We start from the raw sequence: 18,355 nt of genomic DNA on the forward strand, positions 1-18,355 counted from the left end.
CATGATGTTTTTTTTTTCTTTCTTTTATTCGTAAATTTATTATTTATAAGTAATATTATATACCAAATTAATTTTCATTTTTATTCTTTTTTTCTGAATTCATTTTTTGTTAATTCACTGTTAAAATACGTTGTATTTTTTACATTAAAAAATATATTGTCTTTTGTTAAATGATACCTTTGTTTATTTATGTTTTATTATTATTTTTGTTTTAATACATCAAATTTTAAAAGTATTATTTTAATATTTTTTACATTTTCGAATGATTTTGATTTGATTCTTTATTCAATTTTCTGATAGAAAATTCAAGTACATAATCTTATAAGTTTTCAACTTTTTTATTAGCTTATAAGCTAATTTTACAAAATACCCATTGCATGAAGTTTGGTTTTTGATTAATTTTTAGATTGTTTGAACATTGATATTATTAATTGAATCGAACTTGGAAGATATTATGCAACACAATAAAAGGTTATTTAAAGATTTGGATTCATTGATAATAATAATAACTATTTTTAAAGTAAAATATCCATCTTAGTTATAATTAAAACTACTACTTGTGATATTGAGTGTAAATCAATTAATATAAAATTGTTTTAGTTTAATCAATAATTTTAAGTTCAAGTCTTTGATATATAATTATATTAAATATACAAAAAAGAGTTTTATTATTAATAATAGTCCTATAACTAATTCAAGTACCATCAAACTAAATTCATAAATAATTTTTTAAGAATATTAAAATCAATGATATTAATCATATGTTAATTTTTAAAAATATAATTTTATGATTTCTTTATATTTATTTACTTGGAATCATAATATCTTAATATAAAATTAACAATCCTTTTCATAAATATGATAACTAAAATTTTCCGCCCAAAATAAGGGCAACACTGAACAGTTCAAGTAAACATAATTAAAAAAGATGACTTTGCAGCCAATATATATATCATAATCATGGAAATAAATAATCAAACTACACAATGTTTTAAGCTAAAATAATGGTGTAATTATATTATTATTTTAGTATTATTTAAATTATCTATTTCAAAAAAATTATAATGTTGCACTATATTATCTTATAAAAAAAAATTTAACGCGTGCTGAAGATGGATATAAATCAGCTGTAACAGATATTACAACAATATTATTTTAAATATTTGTTTCAAGTAGTTTTTAATAATATTGCACAATCTTAGTGATTTATCATTTATGAGTTAGATATATTTTATAATATATACAAAAGTCCAATATATGCTGGATTGTTTTTGTGTTCAGATGAAAAAAAAGAAGGAAGAAACAACTATAATGCTTGCATATTTGATAGCAATCATAATTTTTTATTCTATTCTAATGCAAAAATTAAGAGTCATTTCCTCACACTCTATGTGTGTCTAGTTTATTCTACTGGTCAAAATCTAATAATAAAAATAATAATAGTTTTAATTTTTTAAATGATTAAAATCAAAATTCAAATGTGTCATAAAAAACAAATTTAATTGAAATAAATCTAATAATATAATTTTAAAATATATCGATTTCAATTAAGAGTATAGATATAGATCAAAAGTAAAAGCAAATTTCCATGAAATCGCCTTAACCGGGTAGAATAAAAATAATAATTTTTACTTGCTAATACCTCAAAATAATCTAATTATCTTAATTTAATTTCTTAATTTAAGACATATATATAACAGAAACACTACATATAATATAATTATTTTTTACCGTAAATCAGTCATGAGTGATGATTTTAGGGGGGGAAATTAAATATTCATGATTTAATTAAAATAACGTGATATAAAATTAATTATGATTCATCACAAAATTAAAAACTCTTTAATGAAATACTCATTGGCCGTGATATAAATTGTACTTGAGGTGTAAGTGGTATAGTTGTGTTCAGTTTTTTTTTCAATATAATATAATTAAATTTAAATGGATGTCTTTTTTTTATTTTGTCAATCCAATCAAACTTTAATTAATCGGATTGAATTGGGTTAGTTATTGAGTTGAGTCATTAAAAAAAGTCACATTTTTTAGTCTAAAAAAATAAAAATAAAAAATCACAAAATAAAAAATGATATGGATATTTTTTTAACCAAATAATAAGAATATTTTAAAAAATAATATGCATAAAATATTGTATTATTCACATAAGAACAAAAAAAAATATAAATATATAGCACAGTATGATGAATAGAAAACAATATTATTACTTTAAAATAAACAAAAAGATAAAGTTTAAAATAATGTATTACATTAAAATAAATAATATATTACTTGATAATAAAATGTGTTTAATTTATGATTTTTATATTAATAATTTAATTTGAGTTAAGTTTTGATTAACTTGTCACTCAATTTAATTATAATCTGATTTATTAAACTAAAATCAATCAAATTAAATGACTCAATTTAACTCATAAATATTTAATTGAACTGAATTGAATTAGACAGATTTATAACTGCGTTTCATCCAGTTATATATATCCTATATTGTACCGTATAGAAGAGCAGTCAAACAAAGAAAGAGAGAGTTGGAAAGGAAAGAAAATACGTGGAAAGCAATGTATTTCTTAATCACATTTCTAAGGTAAAGTTAATATTTGGTATAAAAAAAAAGGTAATGTTAATATTTTGTCAAAAAAAAAAAGGTAATGTTAATATTTTTCTTTGTTTTCCGTGGTTTAACTTTAAGGTAGCTCACGACCTTTTCCCCCGTTTTCCATGATTGGATTTTTTCAGAAATTTAATACTATGAGTCTAGTTATTTCCTTGCATTTTCCATATAGATCAGTATTTTCCAAATTATTAATTGCCTTTCATGTATGAGCAGGAATAGAATACTTTACTTTTGGCAAAATAATTAAGTCGGTTTAATTTAGTTTTTTATATTAGTTAGAATCACAAAACAATTTTGGTTTTCTCTCTCTCTAAAGAAGTGTTATTTTCATTGGAAATAGCATTTTTACATTTATTTGTTTTTTCCTTTACACTTTACAGTCATTTATTTTTATAATTTTGTATTATTTTTTTGAGTTTAATGTTTATGTACTCATGTTTAATCACAAGTTACTATTTAAATTATTTTAAAATAATTATTTTAAAAATTAATAAATTTATCACATAGTAAATGACTGTGTAAAATATTTTAGATTGTCAATATATAAAAAAAATTTCTAACAATAAGGATAAGTTTCCTACCTTGTGCTATTTAAACTTATTAATAATTTAAAACATTTGAATTTGTTTATTGTAGAATTTGAACAAAAGAAGCTTCCCGGAAGCAACAATCAAATGTCAAAATCTACAAAGCAAAATCACCATAAATGCATAAAGAAATCATATCATGGCTTTATATGTTTAGTTGCTTGGGTGTGGAATAAAAGAAGTTTCATCTATTGATTCATGCTCTTAGCCTTTTTCAAATGCTCTTAGACACTTTTTAAATTCTCTCAATCATTCATCAAATTCTTTTTGGCACCATTAATATAAAAGTGATTAACCTTTTAAAGTAATTAATCACTTGAGTCAATTGGACGATGCATAAAAGACTAACAAAAAATATGTGACTTTCAGAATATAGTAAAATTAAAAGCTTATTGATGTCAAAAAGATAAATACTAGGAGTTGTTCATATTAGTTTTATCACTTACTTAAAAAAATTATAATATTTTTGTGATGTTTTATTTTGATAGGAATCTCATTTTATTTTTATTAGGCTCTTAATTTCTTATAACTATGCAAAATATTTTAGAAAAATAGTGCATATTTTATTTTTATTTAATCACAAATATCCTTTCAAGTTCTTGGTTTTATGTTTTTATTTTTTATTGAATAAGGGTTAATTAGAATTTTGTTGAAAATAAAGTCTCCAATGGTATGCTTGATTGGGTTGAAAGAAAATAAGGAAGAAGAGAAAATAATCATAATGAAATTATTTCCTCTTACTAAAAGAGAAACTAAAAGAAAAAATGATAATAAAAGTTAATTTATATAAACAATTTGTTTCCTTTTACTTTTATTGCGTTTTAATTTTAATTTTCAAATTTTTTTCTTCTTTATTGCTTTTATTTTTCATCCAATCCAACATAAAACAAATAGTAGTCGTGTCTTAAAACTAACTATTTGTCTCACTTTGGATACAAACAAAATATTAATAACTAAAACAACACTGTATCACATTATCAATTAATTATTATAATTTTAAAATATAATTTATATATTAAAAATATTTATTATAAAACTTTATTAAAAGTAAGACCGAGTCTAGGATAGACTATGAAGTTAAGTGGTCCATCACTTTTAAAAATCCTTTGATTCATAAAAGTGTATGATATTATCACTAATCTTCCTTCACCAAAATATTTACTCCACAACATACCTTCCTCTCAAGCATCTTCCCATGTTGCCTCCCACAACCAACGATGTGATATGATCCAGTAAGAGTTTAATGACTTCAAATATTTTTTGCAATGGATGAAAGACTCAATGACCAAAGCAAGATTGAAAAGAACTAAAAAGTTTTTCCAAAGCTTAGTCATGCAAGTGTCCAAACAAAAAATTATCTCATTTGTAGAACTTGAAGATAAATTCAACAAATTTAAAGACAAAAATTTGAAGAACACAATAAGCCCAAGAGTTTATACTTAATATGCATATATGGGCCAAAGTTTATTTGGATGGGTTACATAATTTTTTGTTTAAAGAACTAATTAAGGCTCATTTTCTAATTTTTGTATTTAATGTTCATGTAATAAATGCATATGGTTGTTGACAGGTCAATATTTTGAGGCTTCCCAAGTTATTATAGTGATTAGTGGGATTTTATTGCTAGTGGATATTTAATGTTATTGGGAATTTAATTCTAAGTGGAAAATAATTCCTAATGGGATATTTAGAAGGAAGCATAGCCTATAAACAATAGAAACTTTGTGACTTTGAGACAAATTTGAGTCTGAATGAAAGATTGAGTTTTTTTTTTCCTTTTGTGAGAGCTTCCCTTAGTTCTTAGGTAAGTAAATGAATCTAATCTTATCAAGGTAATTTGTAATTATCAAATCTATGACTTATCACTTACTTTCTCACATATTTTATGAGTGTGACATCAATATCATTCTCTAAAAAGAAAACTAAGTTAATTTTTAAGTCTGAAAACTTCAACATAATTCGTCTTATTTCCGTGTTCATATTAGAAAAATATCCACTAGCAATAAAACCCCATTATCCACTATAATAACTTAGGAAAACTAAAAACATAAAAATGACTTAAAAGATGTCAACAACCATTTGAACTTATTACATGAAAATTAAATACGAAAATTAAAGGAAAATTAGAAAATGGACCTTAATTAGTTCTTTAGACCAAAAACTATATATCCATCCAAATAAACTCTAGGTGATAGATGCATCTTGAGTATAAACTCTTAAGCTCATTGTGCTCTTTAAATTATTATATTTAAGTTTGCTGAATTTATCTTACAATAGTTGGTTAACACCAGCATGACTAAGCTTTGGAAAAACTTTTTAGTTCTTTTTAGTCTTGCTTTGATTACCGAGTCTTTCCTCCATTGTAAAAGATATTTGAAGTCATTGAACCCTTCTTGGACCATATCATGATGCCTCCAACAACGACTTCACCTCCACATCTCAAATAACATAATCTTGATTTACCATTACAGATCTGCCGCCTCTGCAGATCCGTTGTTGCTGCAACGCTACCTCCATCACGGCTTCATCCTTATCCCGGAATCTTTGGTGCAAGTCGCGTGCACAAACGCTGGCGGACCCGAACTTGCAGGGTGACATGACATTGTATTTGGCTTGCTTGTCAACGACAAGGTTGAGGATTGTGTCGTGGATCCCTCCTTAATGGCTTCCAACAACGCGAAAGGGAACCAACGGTGGCAACAATAGTGTCGTGGGGAAGAGGATGATCTTCGCAGATGCTGCAATATTCTGGGTGGTGGTTGCTATAGACCCCAATACTTTGTTGATCCTAGAGCTTTCTCGAATGCCATTGTTCCTAGTTTCATTTAACAAAAGTGAAGATTTTGTTGTGTGATAACGATTTCAAGAGTTCTTAAGGGGTTTTTGTTCTTCTTTTGAGATCTTGAATTGAAACTTTTCCCTTTCTTTATTTGGTGTTAATTATTGTCATGATTAAGGGTAATATAATAACGAATTTGGCTTCTCTGCTGATCTTGGCAAAATTTATTCGATTGAAATTTTCTTTGCTTGAATGGTCTGTGATGAGTTTTTTGGGTTTATTAGAGGATGATGAATTTGTTTTGGTGGTGGAACTAGTCATTGAAGGTGCCAGGCTGCCGTCAAAAGGGGTGGAAGCGTTCCCCAAAGGTGTCACTGGAGTTGTTGTCAAAGGTGGTGAATGTGTTGTTGCAAGCAACAAGGGAGGAGGAGAGTTATGTGAGAGGTGTATAATAACATTATAAACCTTGGATTAATCTACAGGTTGCAAAAAATGGTGTGGTGGACCATTTAAAAAAATGGTCCACCTTAGACTTGGTTGTATTTATTTATTATGAATTTTATGCTTTTATTTTGTGCAATGTACATTCAGAAGTAAAGTTGAAAAAATAAATTATTAAGAATAAGTTGTGTTTAGATAACACTTTACCGTATCTTAGTCTTTCTAGGAAATTATTTGTATGGTATAGAAAGAAGAAAAAAAGCAACTCGAAGCGAAATTACAAATATACCCTAGTCCCGGAATAAAAGAGCGTTGTTATTGTTGGAAGCAGAGAGAGATGGAAGGTTGGGACCCGAATACGAAGTCGACGCTGACACAGATCCCTCTGCTGGGGACGAAGGCTGGTCCACGAGACGGGGCGGCATGGACGCAGAGGCTGAAGGAAGAGTACAAGGCTCTGATAGCGTACACGCAAATGAACAAGTCCAACGACAACGATTGGTTCCGCATCTCCGCCGCCAATCCGGAAGGCACTCGCTGGACCGGTAAATGCTGGTACGTCTACAACCTCCTCAAGTACGAATTCGACCTCCAATTCGATGTCCCCGTCACTTACCCTTCCACCGCCCCCGAACTCGAACTCCCTCAATTGGATGGCAAAACCCAAAAGGTTCTTTTCCCCCTTCAATTCGATATCTTTGATTACGACGTTTTAATTGGTCCCTCCTTTTATTTATTTATTTATTTATTTTACAGATGTATAGGGGTGGAAAGATCTGCTTGACTGTGCACTTCAAGCCTCTCTGGGCCAAAAATTGGTACGCTTCTCTTCTCAACAAATCTAACCTGTTTGTGATTTTGTTTCTGTTTGTGGGGACTAGACTAGCTATTAGTTTATTAGGGATTCTTATGTTTTTTTTAATAATTTAAGGGTTTTCATTAGAATTTGACAAAGTGGAAATAGTACCTGGGTCTGAATATGAAATTGGTGTTGATTGGACTAAAAAGAACCAGGCATTAGGAAAAACCCCAGTTCCATGTTGACTAGTGTATATAAGTGGGAGACCACACTAATCCTATGAGCTAGTTTTTGGGTTGAGTTAGCTCCATACCCAAGTTTTAAGATGGGATCGGAGTTTATCTTAGATTTGTTACTAGGCCACCTACTACATTATCCACACATCAAGCCTAATAGTGCTGGGCACGGGGGAGTGCCTTAGAGAAAACATAATTCCTACATTGACTAAAGATAGTGCCTGAATAATGTATACAAGTCCGACAACCCTCTAACTTTGGGGGTTGAGTTAGATCCAAATCCAAATTTTTAGATAAAAAACTAATGGGATTCCAATAATTAGGATTATTAAGATTCCAATAATAATTATCATGTTGATTAATCAATTTCTAAGCCTGGATAATATTCATAACTCATAAGACATCTAGAAGGTATCCGTTCTGCATCACTCACTAACCTGAAAATCTCGAGTTGTTATTGCAAGGGCATATTTAGATAGCTTAATATGATACTTGATTTTACTTTAGCAGAATATTGAAGTGTGGGGCATACTATTTTGATTTCAAGAGTGATGTTCCAATGGTGATTTGAGATTGTTTCATTTTACTGTTGCAATCTCTTTCGTTTTTACAGCAACCTAATAATGTTTTAAGACCGCAGAATTCTTTATTCTTTATGAAGATAAAAACCTACTTTTAGGGATAAAATGCCATTAATTTTGTGATAGAATATTTTAGTGAGCATTCTCTTAACGTCTTACTGAATTTAAATATTGATATATTTTTGCGCTTGGCTTTCTTTTACAGCCCCAGATTTGGAATTGCACATGCACTTTGCCTAGGCCTTGCACCGTGGCTTGCAGCAGAGGTTCCCATCCTCGTGGATTCTGGTATGATCAAGCACAAAGATGATACCGCAACCACATCAACTGAATCTTAGTTATCATATGTCTCACTGAAACTGTAAAAGTAGAATTTTGTTGCCTGATTGGTCAAAGGAAATAAATGAGCTGTCTGACCACAAGTTTACAGGATCTTCCTTGTGTATCCGCAGATATTGACATATTCTGGCAAATTAATATACATGCAACATGGCTAATAACGATTTTGATCTAAACTTGATTCTCAATCAAATTACTGTTAAAAAAGGGTTTTCTCTATTCTATTGATGATAAATTTATAGGCTAATGATGGTTTGTTTGAAACTACCTGAAAGTACTGCGTTTGTTTAGACTCTAGACATGATGGCAAGTACAAAGAAAATGAAGTTTGGGTAAACATGGTCCAAAGTTTTGCGTTTACCACTTTTATGAGTAATTTTATTCACTTGGGTTTCTCTTCTTGCATCTGCCGTTGTTGGATTTTTTTTTCTATTGCTTATCAAGAACTATACTTAAGTTTGTTATTTTGTATCATTCAGCAAACTTTTGTTTTTATTACTGCCTTTGTCTATAACCAAATTTTATCCTGGCAATGAAGTTGTAGAGAGGTGTCTTTGTTCTGATTTGTAGGCAAAAAGTCTGATACCGCTTGAGATTAGCCTCGTCTAATTATTTGTTGTAACTGCAATTCCGTGTTCGAAGATTTGATGAAAGGATTTTGAGGTTTTAAGGTCTCCCTTGTTCATAAGAACTACAAGTCTATAACTATAATGCGGATGGTCTCATTTTCTGATAGCGGCTACAGAGCTTATTGGTAAACCCCATATTGTTCTAATGAATTGTGGGCAATGATGTTGTCCGTCAATATATATAAAAGCCTCTTTTTTTTGTCTTTCCCACTTCGTAAATTATTTTGGTGATGCATAATAGTATTGTTGCCCTTGCATTCAGCAAATCTACCACTGGGTTTTGCTAGGAACTAGTAGCCGTTAGTGGTTGGTTTTAGAAGAGTTGGTTTAGTAGCAGTGTTGCAATTTTTTTTCGAGAATTGGGATATCTAATTCAACATTTTAATCATTGTGGCACAGACTTTGATATGGAATAATAGAAAAGTGATATTTTGACAATTCAATATTCCAAACATTCTTCCAACAACTTTCATTTTTCTTTATCTCATTCTATCATATCATATGTCATATTTGTATTTTTTTTTCTTTCTTTTTTCTCTCTCACTAGGGGCTCCTAATAACATTTGGGTGTCAAAATATAAAAAAAAGCTGAGATTATTTTTTGGCACAAATTTAAGACTTCAATATTTTTAATTTTTTGCCATTCTCCCGCTTGTATGTAAGACAGTGGTTTCCTTTGCTGTGGACAGGTAGCAACTTAATTAGTTCAGCCCTTATAAAATGGACGTCAATAGATTACAGATCTGATAAGCTCATGATTTGTCTAGTAAAAGTAGAAAGTTAATTTCCTATTTCTTTCAGTTGAGTCAATCTGTCTCTTTTTTTTTTTTTTTCTCAATTGATTTTTAGGATGTGCTGTGCTTTTAGAGCAACTCCAATGGGAGTTCTCTTTTTCACGTAGTAGCAACTTTATAAAATTTCTCTTTTCATTGGAGAGTAACTTGGCGGGCTTCACAAGAAAACAAAGTTTCCAACTAGAGCACCGGTTCTCTAATTGTATACTGAGTCTATTTGCAAAATAAATTATTAAAAGATGCATGGAAATGGCCTGGAAAAGTAAAAAGTAAGCATTGTAAGGTCTATTTCATAAATTTTTGTTAGTTTGTTGGAGAGTGAATAGACAATTTAGTCCCTGAGATTGTACCCATTTTGCATATTAGTCCTAACTTAATATTAAATTCAAAATAGTCTCTATCTTTGCATAAGTGTTGCAAAATAGTCCTTCCGTTAAATTTTAAAGTAACGTCGTTAGTGAGGTCAATTTTAGTGCCACGTGGACTATCCAACGTGGCACTAAAGGATGGCGTGGCATGACACGTAGACGTGCCTCGTAAAAGATGTCACGTCATTTGATGATAACAAAACGAGTAAATAGGCAATTTAGTCCCTGACTTTGTACTCCTGTTGCATATTAGTTCCTAACTTAATGAAAAATTCAAAATAGTTCCTATCTTTTGCATAAGTATTGCAAAATAGTCATTCCGTTAAATTTTAAAGTAACGCTGTTAGTGAGGTCAATTTTAGTACCACGTCATTTGATGATGATAGAATGAGTGGCTTCTTCAAATTTGATGGTTCTGAACCAATTGAGGTATATATACGGAAAAAAAACCCACACACACTTGCACAAATAAAAAGAACAAAAAATTCACAGCAACAACCTTATCTCTGTAGCCGTCAACACCAATGGGCGAGGTCTGCATAACCATTCTCTTTTCCTCTTTTTTTTTCTTCAATTACCATCAATGTATCATTCCGGGTTCTGATTTTTTTTGTGTGTTTTGAATAGGAAGAGAAAAAACTGGAGGAAAATAAAGTGAAGGAGAAAAAAGCAAATGAATAAGAAAAGAAAGAAGAAGAGAAAAAATCAGAGGAATCAAAAGATGACAAGGAATCCAAGGAGGAATCTATGCCGCCAAAAATCATCCAAGGCACAACCTTTGCAATGCATGGATACTTTAAGCACGATTTTTGGCATCTTTTAAGTTAGGGACTATTTTGCAACACTTATGCAAAAGATATGGACTATTTTGAATTTTTCATTAAGTTAGGGACTAATATGCAACACTTGTGCACAAAGTCAGGGACTAAATTACCTATTTACTCGTTTTGTTATCATCAAATGACATGACATCTTTTAGGAGGCACGTCCACGTGTCATGCCACGTCATCCTTTAGTGTCACGTTGGATAGTCCACATGGCACTAAAATTGACTTCACTAACCGCGTTACTTTACAATTTAACGGAAGGACTATTTTGCAACACTTATGCAAAGATAGAGACTATTTTGAATTTAATATTAAGTTAGGAACTAATATGCAAAAAAGGTACAATCTCAGAGACTAAATTGCTTATTCACTCGTTTGTTGGTTGAAATAAAAAATTGATTGAATTATTTAAAGTAAGAAATGTGACGTGATATTATAGGAAAGTGTAAAATATTATTAGAAAATTAGAAGAGAAATTTTGGTGAATTTGTTGGTTGGAGATGTTATAGCTTTTTATTCTCTTTCTTGTGCTTTATTGTATAAGCAATTTTAAGTTTGTCTTGCATTACATATTAGTTAAAAATGGGTAAAAGTACCATTATGGGGGATAGCCATTCTTAAACGAAAGCAGTGACAACTGAAAACTAGCAAGTATCCCTCTCGAATTGAAGAGGGGATGAATGTTCTAAGGAAAACAATAAGGGACTGTAGCCTGACAAGGCCGAAAATTTCAATAATTAAACGCTCGCAAAATAACAGATTTGTGTATTGTCTCGGAAGTGTCAATAATAAAGGGATCGTCTTATAGTCAAGCAAGCTAAATACAGTGAAAACCTTTAAGTAGAAATAATCAACCGAATGCTTTTGGACTTCATTTTTTTTTTCGCTAAATAGGAAATGCTCTCATCAGAATATAGGACCAGCAGAGACAATCTCTTCAGTCAACTTCTGATCCCCTCCTATCTTGTAGGTCGTGAATCCATCAAAATTCTTCTTGAATAAGCTTGCTAGTTTCAAGCGTGTATCTTGATAGGCCTTCTTGTCAGACCACTGCAATTTAAGTAAAATTTAACAAGGGTTAAGTCAATATCCAATGTTGACATTTTATAAGAGAGAGAAAAAAAAGTGGCTAGAAAACAATGGATTGAATATCAACTCACAGTATTCACAGGGTCCAAGATTTCAGAAGGGACTCCCTCTAGTGCTGTTGGGATCTCAAGCCCAAACACTTCAGTCTTAGTGTACTGTGCATTCAAAAGGCTCCCAGAGTGAATAGCATCAATGATTTTCCTAGTATACGCTAACTTAATCCGATTGCCTAATCCATAACTGCCAATTTATAGGGAAGAAATATTAGTTTTAGCAAGAAGAAAAATGCCATATAGATACTTTATGCCTTAAAAGTCCACACCTTCCTCCTGACCAGCCAGTATTGACAAGCCATCCAGTAGCCCCATGCTTCTGCATCTTTTCGGCTAGCATTGCTGCATATTTGGTAGGGTGCATCATTATAAACGCTGCCCCGAAACAAGCAGAGAATGTAGCCTGTGGTTCTTTTATACCATCCTCTGTCCCAGCAACCTGTGTCATTCATCAAATTAACTATGAAAATAACTAGAGGGTGCCAATGAAGGTGTAAAAAAGAAATGAAAGGTGACAAGTACCAGGGCTGTGTAGCCACTGATGAAATGGTACATTGTTTGGGCCAAGCTCAGCTTGCTTACTGGGGGGAGCACCCCAAATGCATCACAAGCTAGAAGGATGACATTCTTTGCATGGGGAGCAACACACGGTATCTTAGCATTGGGTATGTACTCAATAGGATATGCTGCACGAGTGTTCTCTGCAAAATCAAAAGTTCCAAGCATGAATCCCTGATTTTGGAACCATATAATGAGTAATATAACCAATGGCTCCAATGTCTAGTTATTTCACAATTTGAGTATTCCAGTCAGTTTTAATGCAAAAAGTTTTCATGCCAACAACAGCAGACTTGCTAAAGATATGATTCACACCTACAACTCAATTTCATTATTGGTTAATACAGTTGTGGTTTTATATATAAAGCATTAGTACAAGAGTCCATCTATAATCTCACTTCCTATAGGATTCAGTTTTGCTTTTTTAACATCCTTTAACACACCCTACTTGATCACATTTATTTTATTAAACTTACCGGTCACAGATTTGTCAGAGAAATCTACCTCTCGAGTATGCTCATCAAAAACAACATTTTCGAGTACTGCAAACAGAGGCAGGTAACATAATTGTCTTGTCAGGTTGGGTTGCAACATATATTCTATAAGAATGAATGGTAACTCTTTTTGTCGAATATAAGATTGTTACCTGTCCCAAATTTGATGGCATTCCAGATGTCTGGTTCTTTATCCTTTGAAAGATCGACACACTTTGCATAGCAACCTCCTTCAATATTTGCCACTCCATTTTCACTCCAGCAATGCTCATCATCTCCAATTAAGTACCGGTTATGATCGGTAGACAGAGTTGTCTTTCCAGTACCTATGAGGATAACAGCATTAAAGGTAATAAATATGACAGAAAACTCAACAGGATACAACATTGATAGTCAAGTAATGGCTCCACTACTAAAGGGTGTTCATCCATCTGCACCTGATAATCCAAAAAAGAGTGCAACATCGCCATCTTTGCCCATATTGCACCCAGAATGTAGGGAGAGAATATTGCGCTTGGGCATGAGGTAGTGCATTAAACCAAAGAGACCTTTCTTCATTTCCCCAGCATATTGTGTGCCAAGGATGACCATTTCTTTCCTTGCAATGTTGATGTCAATACTAGTTGATGAAGTCATGTAGTGTGTGTAACGATTACAAGGGAACTGTCCTGCATTGTATATAGTGAAGTCTGGAGTTCCAAATTCCTCTAGCTCTTCAGGAGTGGGTCGGATGCACCTGTCAAATTTTTATCTTACATTATTCACACTTGTGTATCTAACTCTTTTAGCATTTTTAGTGCCTATTAAACTTTGTTCTGAAGACTGTAAGGAATTATCTGGTAATACTCAAAGAATAGTGTACAAGAGAGGTAATTTGCCTCGTTACTCACATATTGTGCATAAATAGGGAGTGATAAGCTCTTGCAGATACTATCCGGACTTTGATTCTGTGTTCTGGATCCCAATTCAGAAATTGATCATTCACATAAACCTGAACTCAGATCAATTACAATGTCAGAAGTACAATCATTAGTTGACTAGTTATGTCAATCTTTCAAAAATTACTCTGAGAAGGTTGGTGCATCCAATGATTCATTAAATACTGATAGCATCTTGGAAATGGTAAATTTTTTAAGAAAGTTTTGTCAGTGTCGGCACTCTGTTATTAGGCAGAGGAGTTGTGAACCAATAGAGAACAAAGTAATGTACAAGAGAATTAAGTACATGTTTGGATTACAGTTTGTAAACTGAATTTGCAAAAGTATCTCTCGAACTGAATTTGAAGGTTAAGGGGGTGTTTGGTTTGGTTATTTTCTGTTTTTATTTTCACTGGAAATAGAAAATGGTGATGAAAATATGTTTGGTTGGATTTTTATATTTTCATTTTAAGTGAAAATATTTTCTCAAACAAATCAAAAACTGAAAGAATAAAATCTCGTTTTCAATATTTTCAATTAAAATCAAGAACCTCATTTTGGATAAAATGAAAACGCGATCGCAAAAAATGTAATTTTAAATAAATTTAAAAATACATTTCCTTTTGAAAACGCATTTTCAGTATTTTTATTTCTTGAAAACAGAAAACAAGAAGTCAAACTAAACATGTTTTCAGAATTTTAATCTTTTGAAAATAAAAACAGTTTTCAGAAAATAAAAACAAGAAATAAAAAATAAAAACAAAAAATGAAAATGTAAACCAAACACATCCTAAATTTTTGTTTCAAACATACTTTTGGAAAGAAACCAAACATGATGTTAAATTCATTTTTCCCTCAAACATACTTTTGGACTCTCCGAAACCCAAACACACCCTAAATCCGGTTCAGATTTGTGACCTGACTTTCCTCATGGAACCAGCACACGACAACTTGGAAACACGTGCTACTGGCTTAGTGTGCATGAGACAACTCATTATACCTAAAAATCTTCTGATTTTCAACTCCTTATTCCTCAAGCAACCTTGGTTTTATTATTTTTCTAAGGTGAGTTGACAAAGTAAAATTTAGCCAGCGAGATATATTTCGTCACATGAAATTGTAATGCATAACTCTGAATGGGCAAATTGACAAATTGTTGGTCATTTTTAAATTTTAAAGAAACATTCTTTATTTCTAAGGTGACTCTCAGCAATATCGTAATCGTATAATTTTTTAATTAGTTTAGGAGTATGGAACTATCGCATCTCGTTATGTAAATCAAAGTTCCTTTCAATTTTTCTGCTACCAATCCAGGGAATGTTAGGGCTAGAAACGGGTTTTCACTTTTCTCTTTTTTCTAGTCGGATGACCTGAAAATTATTTTGGTAATACTATTTTTAAACATTTTATTCAAGAAATAATAAATAGTTAAATTCTAAGGAGTATTTTTGGCATTAAGTAAAGTATCTATGGCTGATAATGCCAAACAAGAAATTGCGCCTGACGTGTGGGGGGATTATACGCAAAGACAGGTCACTGAAACGCACATGCACAGGTTGAGATAGATACATAGATTGATATTGTGGCTTTCATTCTTATCTCTAGCTCAACTTATTACTCATTGACACGTACGTTGATCTGCAAAGTCAACTTAATGGAGAAGATCCAGTCATGGAGTTATGGGCACGGTATCAATCATCATCATGTTTCCGTGACTACCGTCAATATAAAAGTGAACAAAACTGTTTACTTTTTTCTCAGTAATCGGTTCCCATTATGAATACCTTTTGAACGGTAGGTTGTATCTTCTAATAATATCTTTTCTATATAATTGATCAGGACTTTCCCTTTAATATTTGATAGAGTTGTCATTTTTTTACAGTATATTTGATTGAGTTGTTATGACTTATAGTTATGACAATAACATAATTTTACTTTTTTTTATACAATTTTTACTCCTTTTAATTATTTGTGTTATGGACAAACAAATTTAAGTGTTATACTTTTGTTTTCACATGTTTAGGTGTATACTACTAATAAAAACTCATCACTGTCTTTTTTTTGTTTTTAACCAAAAGGACGTAAAGGGAAAGAAAAGAGCTACTAGTCCCTTGGATAAAGGCGCGGATCAAGTACCATGTAGTCTCTCCGTTATTCCGTTTTATTTTGTTTAAGGTTTAAGGTTTTAATACAAAAATAAGAAATGTAATTAATATTTTAGATTTCATAAAAATTGTTATATAATTCCTAATATATCCCTTACTTTTATATTAATTAGATTCTCTCTCATTTATATACTGTATTTTTTTCCCTCACTCTACAATAAATAATTAAGGATATACACTAATAAGAAAGAAACATTTAATACTTTTATTAAAATTGCAAAATGATAATAAAAAAAAACAGTTTTTCTTTCTTTCTAAAATATCAAACAAAGTGATGAGTAGGAAGGAATATATGGATCCTATTTATTTCCTCGTTTTCCGGTTGATGTTGTGGGTCTGTTTGACTTTTGAACATGGTTATTGATTAGTAATAAAACAAAATTGAACATTACACGCAATATATTACTCGTTTGGTTCCTTTATAATTATTCAATTTTTAAAGAATATTTATTTTTATTTATGTATCATTTGTAAAATTTAATATCATATTAATTATTATACTTTTTGATTTATACGTAACAATCTTAAAAAAAAACAGATAAAAAAAATACGAGTGACATAATAATTAACTGGGAGGAGTAGATATGAAGATACAGAAAAATATGTAATGGACTTGGTACCTTTTCAAGGGAGTTCAAGTAATCAACTGCTCTTTCTCTGTTGATTAAGAAGGTATGTTCGTCCATTTCAATATTGGGCGAGCCCCTTGAATAACGTACACAGAAATTAACTTGAGAAGAGTTTATCATAAAGATTTTTCTTAGACTAGTGTTATTGATTATTTCTAAAATAGGACAAGGTTGCATTATGGCAATCCATGAGAAAGAAGTAGAAGTAGCACTTACTTTCCCCACCAGAGGTCATGCTCGGTGGTGTCGTCCCTGACAACCCGTTTGTCTCGGGGAGAGCGTCCCGTTTTTGCTCCAGAAAGTGTAGCTAACGCTCCCGTTGCCGTTATGAATGATCCTTTCTCGTGCTTAATCGCTTGCTCATACAGCTCTGCACCAAAACAGTAAAAGAAGCTATTTAATTAAATACAGTTGTATTATTGATGATAAGATTTGGAGAATATATAATATAATATTACCAGCGGGGGAGAGATTGTAGAGGACGTGGGTGAATTTGAGCGCACTGTCACTGACATCAAACGCCGTTGAAGCAAAGTAATGTGGTTGCGGATGGTGATGAACATGTGTCCCCTTCTCTGCCTTAGTGGCTGGGTCTCCTTTCACCACCTTAGGCCCTGACTCCCTCGTCAACGACGCCAACGACGCACTATGAGTAAAAAACGACAAAAATAAAATGAAAACGTTACAGCTCACGCTGATCCGTCGTGTGAATTTCTTAAACAATATCCTAATAACATTATTATTAGTGCGTACCTGATTGATTGGAGTTGCTGTTTCTGGCGTTCCTCATCGGAAACAGTGGCGAAGGGGCCTTGCGTTGCTGAGAGGGGAGTGGAAGGGGTTGACTTTTTCTTCTGCAGAGAATGGAGCTCGTGAATGGTTTGGGCTCTGACCGGCGGGGTGCTGTCGTCGTGGCACACTTGGAATTCCGAATCCGTTGGCTTCATGTTTGTTTGGATCATTGGCAACCCTCGACGGGCGTTGTTGGATGTATTTCTTGCCAAACTCACACCATCTGATCCGTTCTCTGTTATTGTCTCCATTTCCAACTGGTACAGTGACGCTGAGGTGTTGTGAAAGCCTAATGCAATGCAATCTTAATTCATCTTCGTGCCTGCCCTTTTTTACTTTTATATGAGTAGCCTTCAGTTTACCACCCCCTCTGGTTCGCCTCCTCCGGTTAAGCTGACCATGGTTTAATGTAATAAATAAGAATAAACTGATATTTTGATAATTTATACTGAAAAATATATAATTATTATAACATAAATAAATAAATATGTATGTACTTAATGTCATTTATATTATTCTAATTTATTATTTTTTATAATAACTATTTTAAAAGTTTTATATTGACTGTTGATTAATTAATAGGATAAAAAATTTAATATTAAAAGTGCATGGATAACACTTATAATAATTAATAAAAAAAATTGCCATA

At 31.6% G+C, this 18,355-nt stretch overlaps 2 protein-coding genes across 2 annotated transcripts; one reads left to right on the forward strand and one right to left on the reverse strand.

Annotated features, from left to right (window-relative positions):
- The first annotated feature begins 6,766 nt into the window (after positions 1-6,766).
- On the forward strand, positions 6,767-8,565 carry LOC100499901 (uncharacterized). Its single transcript, NM_001250744.2, is given in 3 exon segments — positions 6,767-7,106; positions 7,193-7,254; positions 8,258-8,565. Coding segments are annotated over 3 exon segments (528 nt in total). The 5' UTR covers positions 6,767-6,773; the 3' UTR covers positions 8,391-8,565.
- A 3,181-nt stretch (positions 8,566-11,746) lies between these two features.
- Positions 11,747-18,020, reverse strand: LOC100781710 (phosphoenolpyruvate carboxykinase (ATP) 1). Its single transcript, XM_003522688.5, has 12 exons — positions 17,668-18,020; positions 17,373-17,560; positions 17,131-17,284; positions 16,906-16,990; positions 14,094-14,194; positions 13,641-13,939; positions 13,356-13,529; positions 13,186-13,251; positions 12,674-12,852; positions 12,421-12,590; positions 12,170-12,338; positions 11,747-12,059 (listed from the first exon to the last, which is right to left on the reverse strand). The coding sequence occupies exons 1-12, from the start codon at positions 17,955-17,957 to the stop codon at positions 11,916-11,918; spliced, it is 2,019 nt and encodes a 672-aa protein (XP_003522736.1). The 5' UTR covers positions 17,958-18,020; the 3' UTR covers positions 11,747-11,915.
- Between the last annotated feature and the right edge of the window lie 335 nt (positions 18,021-18,355).

The sequence above is a fragment of the Glycine max genome, chromosome 4 (genome assembly GCF_000004515.6).
Source record: "Glycine max cultivar Williams 82 chromosome 4, Glycine_max_v4.0, whole genome shotgun sequence".
Lineage (NCBI taxonomy): Eukaryota > Viridiplantae > Streptophyta > Magnoliopsida > Fabales > Fabaceae > Glycine > Glycine max.

What these genes read in the sequence shown, in the direction of transcription:
- LOC100781710 (XM_003522688.5), bottom strand. Translation starts at nt 17,957, where the DNA reads ATGGAGACAATAACAGAGAACGGATCAGATGGTGTGAGTTTGGCAAGA. An exon ending in CAGCAACTCCAATCAATCAG is followed by an intron (nt 17,561 to 17,667) that starts GTACGCACTAAT and finishes TTTTACTCATAG; the next exon opens with TGCGTCGTTGGCGTCGTTGA. An exon ending in TCAGTGGCTACACAGCCCTG is followed by an intron (nt 12,591 to 12,673) that starts GTACTTGTCACC and finishes TGAATGACACAG; the next exon opens with GTTGCTGGGACAGAGGATGG.